At 38.8% G+C, this 16,252-nt stretch overlaps 1 protein-coding gene across 2 annotated transcripts in view; it reads right to left on the bottom strand.

Moving 5' to 3' along the window:
- Positions 1-3,532: 3,532 nt before the first annotated feature.
- The window catches only part of CMC1 (C-X9-C motif containing 1), a 45,384-nt gene continuing 32,664 nt past the window's right edge, over positions 3,533-16,252 (bottom strand). The window contains exons 2-3 of one of the 2 annotated variants that reach the window (XM_075052916.1): positions 5,187-5,277; positions 3,533-3,819 (exon numbers count right to left, since the gene is read on the bottom strand). In XM_075052916.1, the coding sequence (XP_074909017.1) occupies positions 3,705-3,819; positions 5,187-5,277 (206 nt within the window). In that variant the 3' untranslated portion in view covers positions 3,533-3,704. The remainder of the gene's footprint in view (positions 3,820-5,186; positions 5,278-16,252) is intronic. The other variant, XM_075052906.1, reaches the window with a different exon arrangement.

The raw sequence follows: 16,252 nt of genomic DNA, 5'->3' as shown, positions 1-16,252 counted from the left end.
CTCTAAGAGTAGGTAGTTACACTCCTCTGAAAACCCTGTGCGTTACAAACTGCCACTCATCTATCCTCCGAGGCTTCATTTTACTCTATGAAGGCAAACTTTTTAAATAAGTATATGACAACTTTTTCCTCCTGCCTTTTAGATCTCACATTTGTAGGGGTCTTGTCTCAGAAGTTTGAAGGCGGCTTTATTACACTGGAAGCATGTAGTCCCAAGTGAAAAATGTGGGTGTCTTGGGTGCTTGCCAAGTCCTCCCAAGTGCTACGAAGAGGCAAAGATAGGGCCCTTTGCTGCAGAAACTGTGACAGACGCCTTGCTGCACCCTGTGAGGGAGCTAGGTGACAAATCAGTCTTCTAGTTTTAAGACCTTATTGCATCAATGTCAATCAATAGTGCCACATGGTGGATGGTTTTAAACTGGCTGAGCAAATGATTCCCCTTAAAGGAGGTAAGCATGGGCTGCAGGCTAGTTGTACGGCTACAGGGAAAGCTGCGCAACTTTGTGAGAGCTTCTAGCTGTAACAGGCAGTGTTAAAACTGGAACTGTAAACACTTGGTAATGCCACCTTAATTTTTAAGAAGGCCACGTGTTAGAAAACATCAGGCACTTTACAAATGTTAACTATGATGGGCTAGCGGCATTGCCATGCTTCAGACTCTGGCTGACCTACTTGAGTTAGTCCCTGCCTCTGCGCTTACGTAACTTTTTTATATTAATAGGCTAACTTGAAAACACTGGAGACACGCCTAGATTAATTCCACTAATTGTCTGCTCCTACACAGAATAATAACGTATAAGAATCCTGCAGAAATGATTTCAAAACGAAAAAACACAAAAAAATCTAGGGACCGTTAGAGTTGCAATCCCCGGGTTAGATGGAGATGGCTAGCTGAAGTACTGCACACCCGCACTGATGTCCGCTCTCTTTCTCATCACCCACAGCGAGCTACTCTCAGCAAGTACAGGCAGTGGAGGTGTTCTCTTGTGTTGGGGGTCAAAGGGCTGAGGGGGGGAAGGCCAGAGCTAAACCCTCTCATCATTCACAAGTAACCTGTGACAAAATAGAAGTAGTGCTTTTTAAAAAATACTCAACATGTAGCAAAAAAGCTTCCCGTTCACTGCTGAAGCACAGTTGAAGGCTTCGTCAACTATTGATGTTTTTTCACACCGATTAGAATCGAGGGCTGCTTCCTGTTAACCTGAGTAGGAAGGAGAGGTTGCAGCCAAGATAAAAACAAAACTGAAAGCAAGTTACTAGTATGAGTTTGTCACTTCACAGTACTCATTCTTTTGTTTAAACTTTAAATAAAAGATGTAAACGCAATTAAAATACAGGCTACTGCACAAGACATTAAGAAAGTGAAAGGTGTGAAATCAAGAATTCAAAACTAGGAAACATCGCATTACGGCCGTGGGTGTACTACAGAGGAAGTTGATGCCGGAGCCAAGGGGAAAGCCCAGCTCTAAGCGCGTGCCACAGTAAAGACAGGAGGAGCTGCAATAACCCAGTTCTTCCTTACACACACACCGGTGCAGGTAAAGAGAAATGAATGGCTGACAGTGTAACTCAGTACATGCAATTTCAGGCTTGACAGTAGAGCTTGGTTATCGGTGCAGAAGTGAGTTGTCACAGTCCTTCACATACAGCATGTATAGAATGGTGGGGGAGTAATACCTGCAGGTTAAACTGGGCTTTGTTCCACTACAGGTGTTAACTCCTTCCCAGCAGTACTGGTCAATACACTGGGGTTCCTGCTCACCTGCTGAACATACTTTCTGCTAAGCCAGAAAAGGGGAAACCCATGCTGGGGCTGTTGTCTGTGTTCACCGGCTATAGTGTGAACAGGAGTCAGGCCCAGGTGCGCCCTCGGTGCAGGCACGTACCACTGGCAGCACATGGCGCTTGCCTCTGAGAGAATGCTCACTCCAGCCCAAATCCTCTTTGGAAGTGCTTTTGACAACAATTTCGAACACCCAGGCCTGCTTTCCAGAGGTTGAAAACGTAGCAGATTTTCATAGTGGGATAACAGAACAGTCGCTGTCCTTAAAAAAACATTTCACCATCTACCTTAAGTTTCCTCTTTTTTTAAATACATACAGGGAAACAACTAATTTTCCACTAACTGATTCGGAATATTTTTGTTTTCCAAAATGCTTGAACTGAGGAGCCAAGAGCAAGTACATGTGGAGGAAACTTTAGTCCACAGAAGCTACTTTAAGGTGGTTAGTTTAGAGCTAAATGCCACTCACTTAAGTTTGCCTAACAAGGCAAAATGCTACACATCTTTTCAGGTTTTCATTCACAAGCACTCCCTAGTCCTCCAGCCAATCTGCTAATAGCAGAAGCAACAATATTATTGATTATTCCACTAAAAGGCACAGAATAAAGGGTAAGGACTAACCTGCAACATTAACTTAAGTACTTTCACATATAAGTGTCTCAAAGTCTGATTTGAATTTCCTACTTGAATTGCTTTAAAGCTGTACTTGGTTTTTTTGGTGAAACAGTACTCAAATAAGTAAAATTTTACATCTCCTGATAGAAAAGTAACAAATCCTACTACTAAAACAATTTATTTTTTTTTAAATCAGGGCATTGAGGCTACCATGCGAGTAAGGTTTCCAAGTGCAGCCTTTCCTTACTTGTAAAGAAATTTTTTATTTCAAAATGCTTCAAAAGATATTCCAAAATAGTAATATAAAGTTCTACAGACTCTCTCTAGTGAAACCATTTATGCATTTGAGAGTTATACAATTAAGCAGCTTCAAGTATCAGTATACAAAAGATCCTTTGGATGCCCCTTTTTAAATAGGGACTTGCTTATACTTCCATTTCTGCAAGAAGTGACCTGCATCTTACATACCTAGCTTAGTTGTTTGCTCACCTCTATCCATAATAATTTTGCAAGTGTGGTCACTCGCTCAATCCTTAAGTGTGGAAGCTTATACAATCATCTTCGTTCTGAAAGAGGAAAGCAGGGGAGGCTACTGGTCTCAATGATTTTGCCTTCAGCATGCCTTCTCCCCATTCTCAGGGAAGGTCTAGATCAGATGACATTTTCCTCTGGAGTGAAAACAGTCAGTCTGGGCCACACAGGGGCATGGGGCATCCATCTCTTCTGGCAATGTAGACTTGAAAATGAGTCACAGTGTAGGCAGAAGTACTATCAGGCTCTCATATGACTCAACATTTTCAAGAAAAAGATAAATCAAATTGGTCCAAGAAGCTGTTTCCTTCTGCATTTGCCACCCTTCTCTTCTAGTAAGAGCATCAAAAGCATCTCCATACACCCTCAGCTCCAGATGACAAATAGACCAATTTTAATGTATACCCAATTTGTGATCAGTTAATACAACTTAAATTATTCACCCTTAAGTTTTTATGTAGCTGGCCACACATAACTAGACGCAAGCTTTAAATTCCAAAAGACCATTTGTAAATTGGTAACAAAATCTCAGGTCCAGATAGAAGAACAGACCTTTGCAACTTTCCTTGCAAAGTGTGACAGCATGCGGTGTAACTGTAATTACAGCAAATTAAAAAACTGACATTTAAGTTCAGAGATTATTTTATTCTCCATTCATATCATTTTGTGTATTTCAGTTATAGTCCACACAGAGGGGTACAGATGATTTAAGTCTGTTTAAATCAAGTCAAATCAAAGTTGGATATAAAATTTGAAAAGTTCACTTTAAGTTTTAACTACACATTTGAAGTAAGCTTCTGTCTTTTCTTCTTAATTCCAGTTGCTCTGTATTCTTCTCTTTGCTTCAAATATTCTGTTTTGCATTCTTCATAGAACAATGGATCAGTATAGCTACAAGACAGACAAATACATAATACTGTTTTTCATCTTGGAATATGGAACAGATATTGCATCAATAACACTCGTAACTGATCTTCCTTTCACATCCAAAGAAAATTTGCCTGCCTTCGATAATAAAATACCTTTTTTTATAAAGTACATAAGTGTTACAAAGTTTTCTTGTAAACTCTAAATACTGATTTGGTTTGCCTTCTCATGATACTGCTCTCTCTTGGGGCACAGTCCTTTTCAAGCCTCTACAGTGAAGCCATGAGGAGGAAAGGTAGAAAAAGGTAAAGACATTTGGTATTTCAGTTCAGCTAAATAATTTGTTGTTATTTGCCATTAGTTTCTTCAACATGGGAATCTGCTGGAGTACACTTACATTTTTTTATGCACCCAAGCAACTACTGGGAACAGGTTCAAGTGTGTGTCTCAAACAATAAACATGTAGGTCCTTGATCATTAAATTAAATTCATTTGGCTCATAACTTTAAGTATAATTATTCAAGCACTAAACTTTTTTTTTCAGTAGAATTTTGTTTGTGTGTTGTTTTGTTTTGATTTTTAAAAAAGGCAAAGGTACAAATAAAGCTGAGTAACTCCAGCAAGTTCTCACTGCAGTTAGGCCTGAACTTTTGCCTGGCTGCACATGTTTTTTCATTAGTTCCCAAATACTTGAGAATAACTGTGACTAGTTCAAAGGCATTTAAATCTTAATCTCTGGTTTAACAGGGCAGGACACACATTGCACCAAAAAGCAAACCAGCCGAGTCAAACTCAAAAAATCCCCAACCCTCACCCTGTGAAATTCAAGAATCTAACACTTCAGCCTGATGGCACTGGGGATAAATTAGGACTTCCAAAAGAGACGTTTCAAATCCACCACGGCGTCAAGTTGACCTCTCTAATATCGAACAGTTTCCCATTGCTGCTGCTATTGCTGTTCACAACAGCAGGACACTTTCAGGACAAAGACTAAATCTTAAAAAACAGTTCAAGCAGCAAAATCAAACTTATCCTGTCTCACTAACGGGTATGAAGGTGCTTCTACTGCTCACCCCCATCCACACATATGTCATTCAGCATAGTGAATACAAAGCTATGTGTTGTCTGGGCTGAAAATCTAGATCCGTCACCATTTAAATCAAGAATGGAGTCTTTATAGTCATAGGACAGCTTTATTAAGGAAATAAAATCTTGTCAGGTAGGGCCCTGACCAACATGTTTTTTAATAAAGTGAAGATACAATTTTCAGAAAGTACGTCAAAGTCACTAACCTTGCATAAGCCTTTTGAGAAGACTTAAGATTTCTACTCATTTCTAGATTAGTATAGGCCATGCAACAAAAAAACAACAAAAACTTGTGAGGGACTTACTAGCCAACTAGACAGTCTTTCAGTGCTGTGTTCTCTTGCCGACACTTCACCACCATAAGAAGACCAGTTTCTTGACAGCATTTAGTAAATGCTGGGAAAAAAGAAGAAAAAACACAAACTAAAGTTAGAAAAATGACCATTGGTAAAAATATTCTCCTATGTCTATACTATGCCATTTAAGAAAACCTCACAGACCAGATCTGACTTATTATTAATATAACCATAGTTGGCCTGGAGTCTCACATTGTTTGTAAGGTCTCTGTCACTTGTTTAGCAACAAGATTTTAATTGGGATTCTCCCCTCATATCACGTAACACGTTCACACACATACTGCTGTTGCTAATACCAACAAATTTCTGAAGTTATTCTTGCAGCAAATCCATGATTCTCGTGCCTGCTTTTCATACCGACTACTCAGGGCTATCACAGCAAAACAAAAGGAAGCATGAAAAATGAGGTAAGCCAGGGTTGTTAGCATTTCCTCTACAATGAAAGCTTTTGAAATTATGGAAACATGTTTGTATCTACAAATGAAGAGGGCAGCAATGTTGACAGCAACAACTTTCTCAAAGAAATCGACTGGCATTTCACCTCTTGTGAAGGTTCCCTTGGGACAGGAGATAAGAAACTGTGCGGTCATGGTTCTTTCTTGGCATTTCCAAAAATGTCTCCGGGGAGCGCAAGGAGAAAGCCAGCAGCTTATCTATCAGCTGGGAGTGCCAGGTTGTACTCCACGGCACTATACTGCTCCAAGAAGGACTTCTATCTTTTCTCTGTATCTTCTCTGCATTGTGTAGTGGCCTGTAGCTGTTCTTCAATACGGAGTTTCTTCAAAGTCCAAATGGCTAGTAAAGAGCATTGCCCACAAAAATATTAATGATCATCTACCTTTCCGGGATCATGACCTTTGGCAGAACAAGGGAATATAAAAGGGGGAAGAGACAATGATCTGTCTCTTCCCAATCGTGTTTGCTCAATGAAGTAAAAGTACCCAGTCAGTCTTAAGGGTCTTGAGACTTAATAACAAGTCAGTGAGATGCTAGATACTGAAACAGAACAGCAAAGTCATGGTTAAGGGTGTGGTTTTTATCTGGGAGTAACTGAAATTATGCCTCGTTGTTACCACCACCCTGTACAGACGTTTCACTAAATAGTAACTCTAGATAAGAATTAGCTGTTATTCCTATCAGGAGATTTCAAACTATTTTGTTATAAGGGGTCCGAGTTAGTAATCATCTGCATTTAAATAAGTGAGAGGGAGAGAGAAAGCCAATTGTCCAAGATCAACCAGTAGCCAGGTGAAGAACAAAGTCAAATCTACTGTGTCCCCTTCCAGAGGTTCCATCCACTTATACTCTTCTGACCTCTTCCTGGTAGTGATTTAATATCCAGCAAATTTAGGGCATACAGAAATTGTTATATCCTTGTACATCTTTTGCAAAACTTAGAGCTAATCCAGTAACATCAAAACTTAATGATGCTACATCATACAAAGGGTAAATCACATCATCTATACTCAGCATATATGTACACTGAGTATGTTTACATACATTAAGTATACGCACATTGAGTATCATGTGTATATATATGCTCAATGCATTGCTCTTACTGTTTTGTCCAAAAACTTGTACTTCATGTACTGGCACTAGAATCTTCCACTTTTTGTACACAGCGATCAGATACAAAAATTGCTATTTCTGTAAATACTACGTATCACTTCCGTTCTTGAAGCTCACTGTATAGATACACCTCTGAAGTCATGCTGGGCATCAAAAAGGCACCTCAAGCACCTGGAACGTATTGACCATGTGAAAATACGGGCATGACTGTCAAACATATCAACTGTAGCACAGTCCTGTACCTGTCCTTGTATGTTTTCAAGACATTTAGCTGAAGTTTCAGATTTGCATACTAAGTAACTGTTGATCCTGTATGATGATGTGATGTCCATTACATCAAAACTTAGAAGAAAACAGAGATTTGTGCCTATAAAAGCAGCAATCCTGTTCTTCACTCACAGCAGATGCCCACTGAAATGAGCATAAAGCAATCGCAGACCTCAGTGGAACCAAATCCACCTTCTAGTAGTAACCTGGACACTACTGGCAAGTCTTTAAAGGAGAAAGTGATCCAACAGCTGCAAGCAACCCCTAGATGAGGCTAATCTGCTTGCCCATGGCTATATTAATTAGGCTTTTGATAAAATCAGTGTTTGCTGAAAGTGTTGATGACAGTCTTAAGTGTCCTTACACTGCCAAACTTACATACATCTTTGCAAAACTCTACAGAGAATTGACATCTTCTCTACTTTGAACATATTATTTATGAACACTTAAAATGTGCCTCAACACAGCACCTAACCTTAAACACTGGTAACATCACCATATGCCACCTGAAAATGTATCAGATGAAAGTATGCAAAAAAATGGGTTGAAATTAACCAGTTAATTACCAGTTGGGAAGACACTGTAACCTGTGCTTAAAGGTATCTATTGACAACCATACTCAATTTCTAAGATCTCATTTGGTATGTGTTTTAGTTTTAGACCTCAAATCATCCAAATACATATCCACAACTTTAAGGATACTTCTGGATAGCTGATGTTTACGAAGCAGTGTAAGCTCAGAACAGTATGAGAAATATCAGGTTATCAAAATATTTCTTTGGTTTTAAAGGTGAATCTGACATTTCTTCTGTTCTTTCCTGGACTGTTTACATTGAATGTCCCTACATCAGCACCTCAGAAAAATCATACCTATTATCACATTTCTAGAAATGTCCTTTGTTTTTTCTGGGAAAAACATCAGAAGCCTTTGAAAGCTTATGGTTTGTCTAGTGACCAGTTTGATTTCTACTCTCTGCAGACAATTCCTTAAGTGCTGTGCTGGGTTTTTTTTGTAGTAATCATTCCTTCTGGAAGCTGTGAAGTAAAAAAAACACTGAAGACAACAGGAGGTCCCTCTCACTTGTTAGCTCACCAGTCTTGATTGGTTACAGGCGTGATGTCCCAGTGAACAAAACCTGAACTGCAATTGCAAGCACTCCCTGGCTTCAGAAGGCCCTGCTTGCAGTACATGGCCAGGCACTGCTGCAAAGTGATAAAACTGCTTCCAGCTACCTAGCTTTAATGTCGCTGATGCTTAACAACAGAGGGGAAAAAAGGAGCAGGTTAAAGCATATTGGGCATCCTCATATAAGCACACAAAACTTGATTATCCTTCTCTTCTCTTACTTCCAGCACTTTAAAATCCTTTTGGCAGAGGCGTAAGGAATGTGCAGCAAGATAGCTTTAGCTGTAAACGTTTACCAGAAACCACGCAGGAGTCTGGAGCATGTTGTTTTATTTTTAATTATGCTCTGTCTTGCTCACAACTTTTTCATGAAACAAAACATCTCAGTGTTGAGCAACACAAAGAGTGTTAAAACTACTGGTTTGGAGAATAATCTCACAAATTGTGCACAATAGTTCCAGATATAATCTCAAACCAAGAATTAATCTCCATCTCCATAATCTTGACAATCACCACTCATTCCTCACTCAAGCAATATCCGCATTGTAGACCAAAGCTTCAGGGTGCTTAGCGAGATACCACAAAAGGAGCGGATACACAGCATCTGATTACAAACCCATTGTAGTTTAACACTTTAGCAGCTACGAGCGGTAAGCAGAATGCTAGGGAAGCCGGTCTCACACTCAAACGAACTCCTTCCTGATATACTGCATGTGATACAAAGAACAATTGCTCTTTCAGAGCAGAATTGATCTTTTTGAAATCTTGTGCATCATCCAATCTTTACGACTTTAGCAAATGGCTTTCCATGACTTTTCAAGTTTGTGGCCCAATAAGGTGTTTTCTTTCTCCTTGCAAGCAGCAAGCTACCAAAACAGAACCTCAGGCAGCAGCGAAACTAGATGTAAATTTTGGCCAGTCTGCAAATTCACTGCAGATTGTAACACAACAGAAAGAAATATTTCAAACAATAAAACTTATCCCCAGTATTTACAAATACAAGCTAAATAAAATGAGGGATGGAGCTCAACACAACAGGAGTCAAAATGCCTTGTTAGAAAAGGGAGAGAAAGCTTGCCTTCTGTAAAATGAACCCCGATGAGGCTTTGCCAGGACAGCTACATATGTCTGTCACTGAGTGCTCTATGCACAGATAAGGACAGATCCAGTACTGCGTCAATGAGCTGCAGGTGCCTACCAGTTACCACGGAAACTGGCTATGGACCCCTCTTTCACCTGCAGCAGTTACGGTTCATGACATCATATCTGACATAGGTTTGCCCCACAGGCTCTCCTCCGTGCCATAGGCTGTGTCTAAGGGGACACACACTGAGCAAAGAACTCTTCTCGAGGCTACAGCTCAGAAATAGTTCACTGAACAGTTCTGCACTGATTCGGGGCCAGATTTCATTGTCCTCCTCTCTCGCGCAGAGAAAGCTTTGCAATTCTGTTTTAAGGCAAATCCAATATGAGTTTTGGGCGCAGTCCTGAGAATTTTAAGTCTCATTACTTTTGGACCGTTACAGCCACATAGAGAGATTTTAGCTGCTAAAGCAAACTTGCAATTTAGTACCTTCTCTACATCAACCAAGTATGTAAGGCCAAACGGTATCTTTGCCAAGACGAAGGCCTGCTTTCAGCTGAACAAAAGCTGAACAACCCCATCTGAATACAGAGCAATTCAGTTTCGCCAGTTCCCACCTGCTATCTATGGCATGCTAGCATATATAGGTGATCTGCCTATGACGGGAGGACCACTTAGCTCCTACAATTTTCAGGGACAAACATGACAGCTTTGTGGCCGAGGTCAGCGATGAGTGAGCCCTTCCATGGGCTTACTCTTCAGCAGGGAGCATCTGAGGCCCAGAGCAGCTCAGGGAACCTGCTGAGTTTGGTCCCCAGCACCTCCGTATCTCCAGCTGCCCAGGATCCAAGAGCAGCATTTCACTGGGTCTCCCTATCTCAACTTAACTACTGGAGAAAGCAGGACACAGAGAACAAAGGGGAAAACATCTGCTTTTGTAGATCCTGGCACATGTAAGGTCACAGAACAATGGAAGAAAGAGCTTTTAAAAGCCTTCTAAAATTATTTCTAAAGCTGTCTGGACATGCAGGTTTTTATTTTTTATAAAAATCCTATTCTGAGTCTTTGTATAATTCTGTTCAGATACAGAAGTATACAAATAATGTTGGAGGAATCAAGAACTATTTTTTAATGTCTGACTATTAGTATATTTGATGGTTGATTAAGAACTGCTTTAAGTTACAGAGCACTCTTTTATTAAGGTTTCTTTGATAATTAGCTAGAAGGTTGACACAGTAAAGAACTTTGTTTACAAAGATCTTTACAGTCCACATAAATCTTTGCTGAAAAATAGTATCTAAGAATGTTTTCCTTTAGTACTTTTAATAGCTTTTTCCCCCAACTCTGTTTTATAACTTTACTACAAGATAATATGGGAAGCAGATAAAAAAAGAAGTGAATCTGGGTAACAGTTCACTTATCTCAGACTAAAGACTAGACAAATGATTTCCCTGTCTATCCAAGCAGTCAGAGAGGCATATGCAATAATCAGCACATTAAAGTGTTGATTTTCAAATTTTAAAAGATCAGATACATTACCAAAAAGTTAGTTACAACAGAGTTGGTGGGGGTCCACCAACAGACATCCTGGTACATACACTTCTTCATTAAAAAAAAAAAGGAAATAAAAAGCCACAGTACTGCCCATTTTCATCTTAGAACATATTCAGAGGTTCAAGAAATATTTGCTCCTATATGACGAAAACAAAAACTTGTAGGATTTTGACTCAAAGGGACAAACCAAGATCTGACGAAACACAGAGCCACAGCTCTGCTGCATAAAGATAATGATTTTCTTCCACACCATTAAACCAGACAAGGTTAAATTTAACATTCTTAATCTCAGTGTCTGCAGACCTACAAACAGTGGACAACAAAAACAAAGCACCACATTTAGGATGCAAGTGTTCTTTATGTAGCCTACAACACCCCTCCACCCCCAAGCAGAGGTAGGCTGGTCTCTGCACTATGCTGCATTCAAAATGAAATGGCAGAACCAGTGTGTTGGACTGCAAAAGTTTCAGCTGCATATATGGAAAGGAAAGACTTTATGAAGAAAACTGTAATGCCCTGCCCCAAGCATTAAAAATACACAAGTTTTTATTTTTTGGTGATTTAATGAAGGGGAACGACCAGCAAGTAGATTATATTTGTAGGGGATTTTTTAAAGTAATTTTTTTTTTACTTTAACTATTTAAAAATATGAGATACTTAATTGTTTCTTTCTGCAAACATGAAAGTCTTTTCACATGCAAAGCAAGAGAAGAACAAAAGTGGGACTTAACCTCCAGACAACCAGCTGCATTGGAAACTGTGTTGATATAACAATACCAAGGGACCACCATTATTATTTTCAGTGTATGAACTGTACGTAGCATGAAGACTATGTCTGAAAGTTCTTTTTTTGCAGATTCAGATTATAACAATACTTGGCACTTCCGTATTGACTCATATTGCAAAGTGTTGTGCAATTCATATTATATTAGAACTCTAGTTTTATAAATCATAATTATGTATCTATTTTGCAGATGTTATTGTACACAAATTAAATGAAATATTCCCCATTATCAAGATAAATTGATCCTCTCAGGTCTGGCTCTAGTTTATTTAAAGACTTTACAATTTTACTACTTAAGAGAAAGTCCTACAGAGGTGTTATCTCACCATTTATATTTTCTCAACACTTATGATACTGCTATCACACTCTTAAAATAAAATAAAAAAAAAGCTTGTATCATGATCCGGACCAGGCTTATGTTCTATTCCTGGGGTAGGTTTTTTCCTTTACACAAAAAAGGAAATAGTTTTGTCCAATGTTTAGGTCATTCCTTGAGCTCTACCACTGAGTGGAGAAAAGATGACCAAGTAACAATGGGGATTTGGGGGGTGATGGTGGAAAGAGGACACAGGTCCCTTCAAAATGTAAACAAGGACAAGATTTTAAAATCTATGTTTGTAAAATGTGTACAAAAACATTAAAATGAGACAAAACATTATCAGCAACATTTTATGGCAAAGTTATTATGCTTTTAATTTTGTATTAAACTGTGATTTATTAGCTTGTTACTTTGAAGATTACTCAGTATGCACAGAACAGATTACTGGTGCATTTAATGAGCCAGAGGAAGTAGTAGGATGAACATGAAAAGATTGTTTTACATTGTAGAGTACAAGCTATTTGATATTTCCAGCACAGTACAAAAGAAAGCTTCTCTGTAGATTGATCATGGTTCAGTTAACATCACTGAATATCTAATACCTCCAACTCAATTAATTCTCACCTGATTAAGATCAGTCTGATATTCAAACTAAATCATCTCTCCAGTCAAGTAGAAATCAATATTTCTGATTTTACTTTTAAATTACAGTAACAAATAAAATGCATGCATCGTCAGTATGCCAGGAGTAGCTTTCCTATTCTAGTCTACTATGGCATGCATAACACAGCTGATTAAAGAATTATTCTAATTTGAGCAACAATATATATAAGACAGATTAATTTGAATAGAAGGAGATAGCATGAAATAATTAAATGCATCTTATATAGGGCAAAGAGAAAATTGACATAAAATAACCTTGATTCTTTCAAGTGAACCTCTGTGATCAGATCAAATACTTTGTCTCCACAAATACTTATTTGCTATAACATAAAAGTAATCATACACTTTCCATTTTCCTCCCTATCACCACCACCCCAAAAAGCTGCTCCATTTCAGCTTTTGTAGCTCCAACGTACTGCTGGGGGCATCTGCCCTAGGGCAGATGATCAATACATAGTAGCACACAACAGAGGACCAGGCAGGAGAGACAATTCCAGGAATCCAGGAATTTTAGGGAAGGGATATTCACTGTGTTAAAGATCTCTCTTCCTCCCCAGTCTTTTCCAGGGCACTCTCAGCATGAAAAAACAGCTTTGTCTTAAAATATACAATGCAAACAGAGGATCCTCCAGTAGATTAGAACATCTCTTGCACACCAGTATGAAATGCTGAAAAGTCACTTGTCTCATGATTGAGAGGTGAACATACAGCAGGAGAGAATTGTCAAGAAGGCAGACAGCACAACTGTGATCTGCAGAGAAAGAGTATTTCCCAAAAAACTAGAAATGGTTTCTCTAAACACATTGCCTTGGGGTAAAGAATACGTGTTATCAATATCCCGGAAACAAATCTGAAACCTTTGCTTTAGGGGACATTTAAAGTTAGAGATGAGAAAATAACATACCAAATCAGACAAAGGGCCCATTTGTCCTGTATACCATCTTTCTCAGAAGCCAGTAATAGCTGCTTCAGAAAATGGTGCCAGAAGGTCTGCATTATGGAAAAACATTTTCTCAAGTGAAGTTTCTTCCTAACCCTTATCAGCTGTAAGCTTGGCTTATAGCTTGAAGCATAAAATTCTCACATACCTTTCAAAACCCTTACGATCACTTGCACAGTGGGTCTAAACTGACAAGGCTCCAAGAGAAGAGGAGGAAGAACGAGGAAAAAAACACCCCAATACCAAAAACACATATGCTAGCCTGAATTCCTTCAACATCTAACCGCCCTGGCTTGCTTAAGTCCTGCTGAAGTCCCAACTATTGCAGTTGTGGTTATTTGTGTCATACCATGGATGCCTTTTTCATTAGCAAGTTTTCAAAATCCTGCTGCAAAAATTAACTGGCCTCAAAGTATGCATCGGCTGGCTGTAGAATAGGCCAAAGCAGTAGGGAGGAAAGGCACTCTGTGCAGATTAAAAATGTTTGGGGGTTGGTTTTTGTTGGGAGTTGGTTGGTGTTTTGTTTTTTGGGGTTTTTTTTTGTTTTTTTTCCTCTCAGAACAATGCAGTTATTTGCTCTGTAAATGCTATCTACCTTCACTGAGAAGCAACAGTCTTCAAAGTTTTCATTTCTTAAAACACGTAGATATTACAAGTTTCTAGGTTTGGTCAACTGCTCACACCTGACAAGAGCGTTTCTCTTCTGAAATGAAGGCTTAGAAGGAGCTTTTCAAATTAATATAGGAAATCAATGATTATTTAAACTTTCTGTTTCAAAAGTTATAAAAAAATTACTGTTTTTTTCACTTGTGTTGTCAGGTTTTTTAGAAACCACAATACCATACCAATTCTGAAAACACACGTAAGGCACATAGGGATTCTCCAACAACACTTAATTCAAAACAGAAGTCATTGCTCAGCTCCTGATCTACCTTTTATTACAGAAATATTAACAGGGTTTCTGTTGTCTTCAAAGCCAACAATCATTAAAGACCAAATCTCTGGGAAAAAAAGAGTGTTCTAAGAAACTAGCATCAAGGAATGACAAATAAAACCAAGAAAGGCATAAACAATGAAGACACAGTCCCACTCCCATACGATGGAGAAGCTCACTCTGGGGGCACCTCCCTCACTGGACTCACTATATATGCTCTGCAGTCTAAAATTTGCTCCCATTTGGACTGAGAAGCGTAGATGTTTGTCAGAGGTATATCCAGAAACCCCAAGCAACAGCAGGGAAGTACTTCTGTCTGTCCCAATTAACCCACACTTGTCCACAGTAGATTGTTGGACCTTTTCTTCCTAATTTCATAATGAGCACTAAGAGACAGTGAATGAAACTGAAAAGCAGCAAATTTAAGAAAGGGAAAAATGTTTTCATTTAAAAAAGACTGAGGAACACAGCCTAACACAGTAATTCAAGTCAACCCAATCAGTACAACTAACAAAAAATAGGCAAATACTTAAAACTGTTAATAAAAATATGCCAGATCAAAGTAATTAGAGTTCAAAAACTGAGTTCTGAAAAAAAAACCCACCCTTGGAATCTCACGGTCCTTTCAGCAGCTCTCAGTTCTGCCACTTGGCCAAGGACAGGTCAGCTCTCCTCATTCTACATTTCTGTATCAGTCCTGCACATGTGAGATCTCACCAAAATGACTTTTGGGGGATGAGGGGTGGAAAAATTAAAGTTAGTTTTCGGTTTGATAAGAATTCTGAATGCATACATGAAACTTGACTAGGGAAAGTGTTTTCCTAAGTAAATCACAGACCCAGAAAAGATGATTTTTTCAAAAACAGACACCTTAAAATGTCAAGACAGTACTTTCCTGACTATTGTTGAATGCTGATGAAATGCTGTAGTAGACATAATTTCTTAGTAAAATGTGTTTAGTCACTAGAATTTCAACTGAACTTGGACTTCAACAACAAATGGAGCTTTGGCACAGATGATAAGGAGAAATATCTACATGTTAGCTTTAGTGTAGTGGGCACAAGCTTGACCTGATCTGATCTCCCATCCTGGATTTCCAGATTTGTCAGCATTTTTTGTCTGTGTGTGTATACACACATATCTATACGTGTGTTATTTTGCCCCAAACACACAGAAATATAGTACACTGTCACATTTATGAAATAAGTTCAAGCAACCCAGCTCTTTAAGAGCTAAGAGACAAGTTCTCCTGCTTCTGACTAAGACACCCAGAGCACAGTAATACAAAGAAGGGGATTATGTCCTCAGAAGACAGGGGAGAAATAGCAAGGGCATAACTATTATGTATAAGGCTTTACAGTGACTGTACTTTGTCAAGCAAGGCAGATTTAAGTGCCCAAAGATGACAATCTGCTGAGCTATTCAGGCAGATTTGTCAAGAAAAGCAGACCTCTTTTTCTTTCCATAGAAATTACAAAAAAAAAAAAATCCTTTTAAGCAAAGTAAACACATTGCTATGAAACAGTTTACTTGGGTAAATCATTTGCCTACTAAAGATACTTGCTTTAAGAATGTTCTTGTCAAGTACAACCATTGCCTTCTATAAAAAGTTTCAAGTAAAGCACGCCCAGCGAGTACAGCCACCTAGTTAAACTGCACTGTTTTAAAATAACTGCTTCCTTTAAGACTGACTTGATCTAATTTTCCTCCTACCCCACAGTAAGTATCCCTGACATCAAGCATTACCATACCAGGCACTGGAAGAGGCAGAACTG

Source organism: Buteo buteo, chromosome 2 (assembly GCF_964188355.1).
Source record: "Buteo buteo chromosome 2, bButBut1.hap1.1, whole genome shotgun sequence".
In the NCBI taxonomy this organism is placed as follows: Eukaryota; Metazoa; Chordata; class Aves; order Accipitriformes; family Accipitridae; genus Buteo; species Buteo buteo.
The sequence above is the reverse complement of the archived record's forward strand: the minus strand, read 5'-3'. Positions and strand labels throughout refer to the sequence as shown.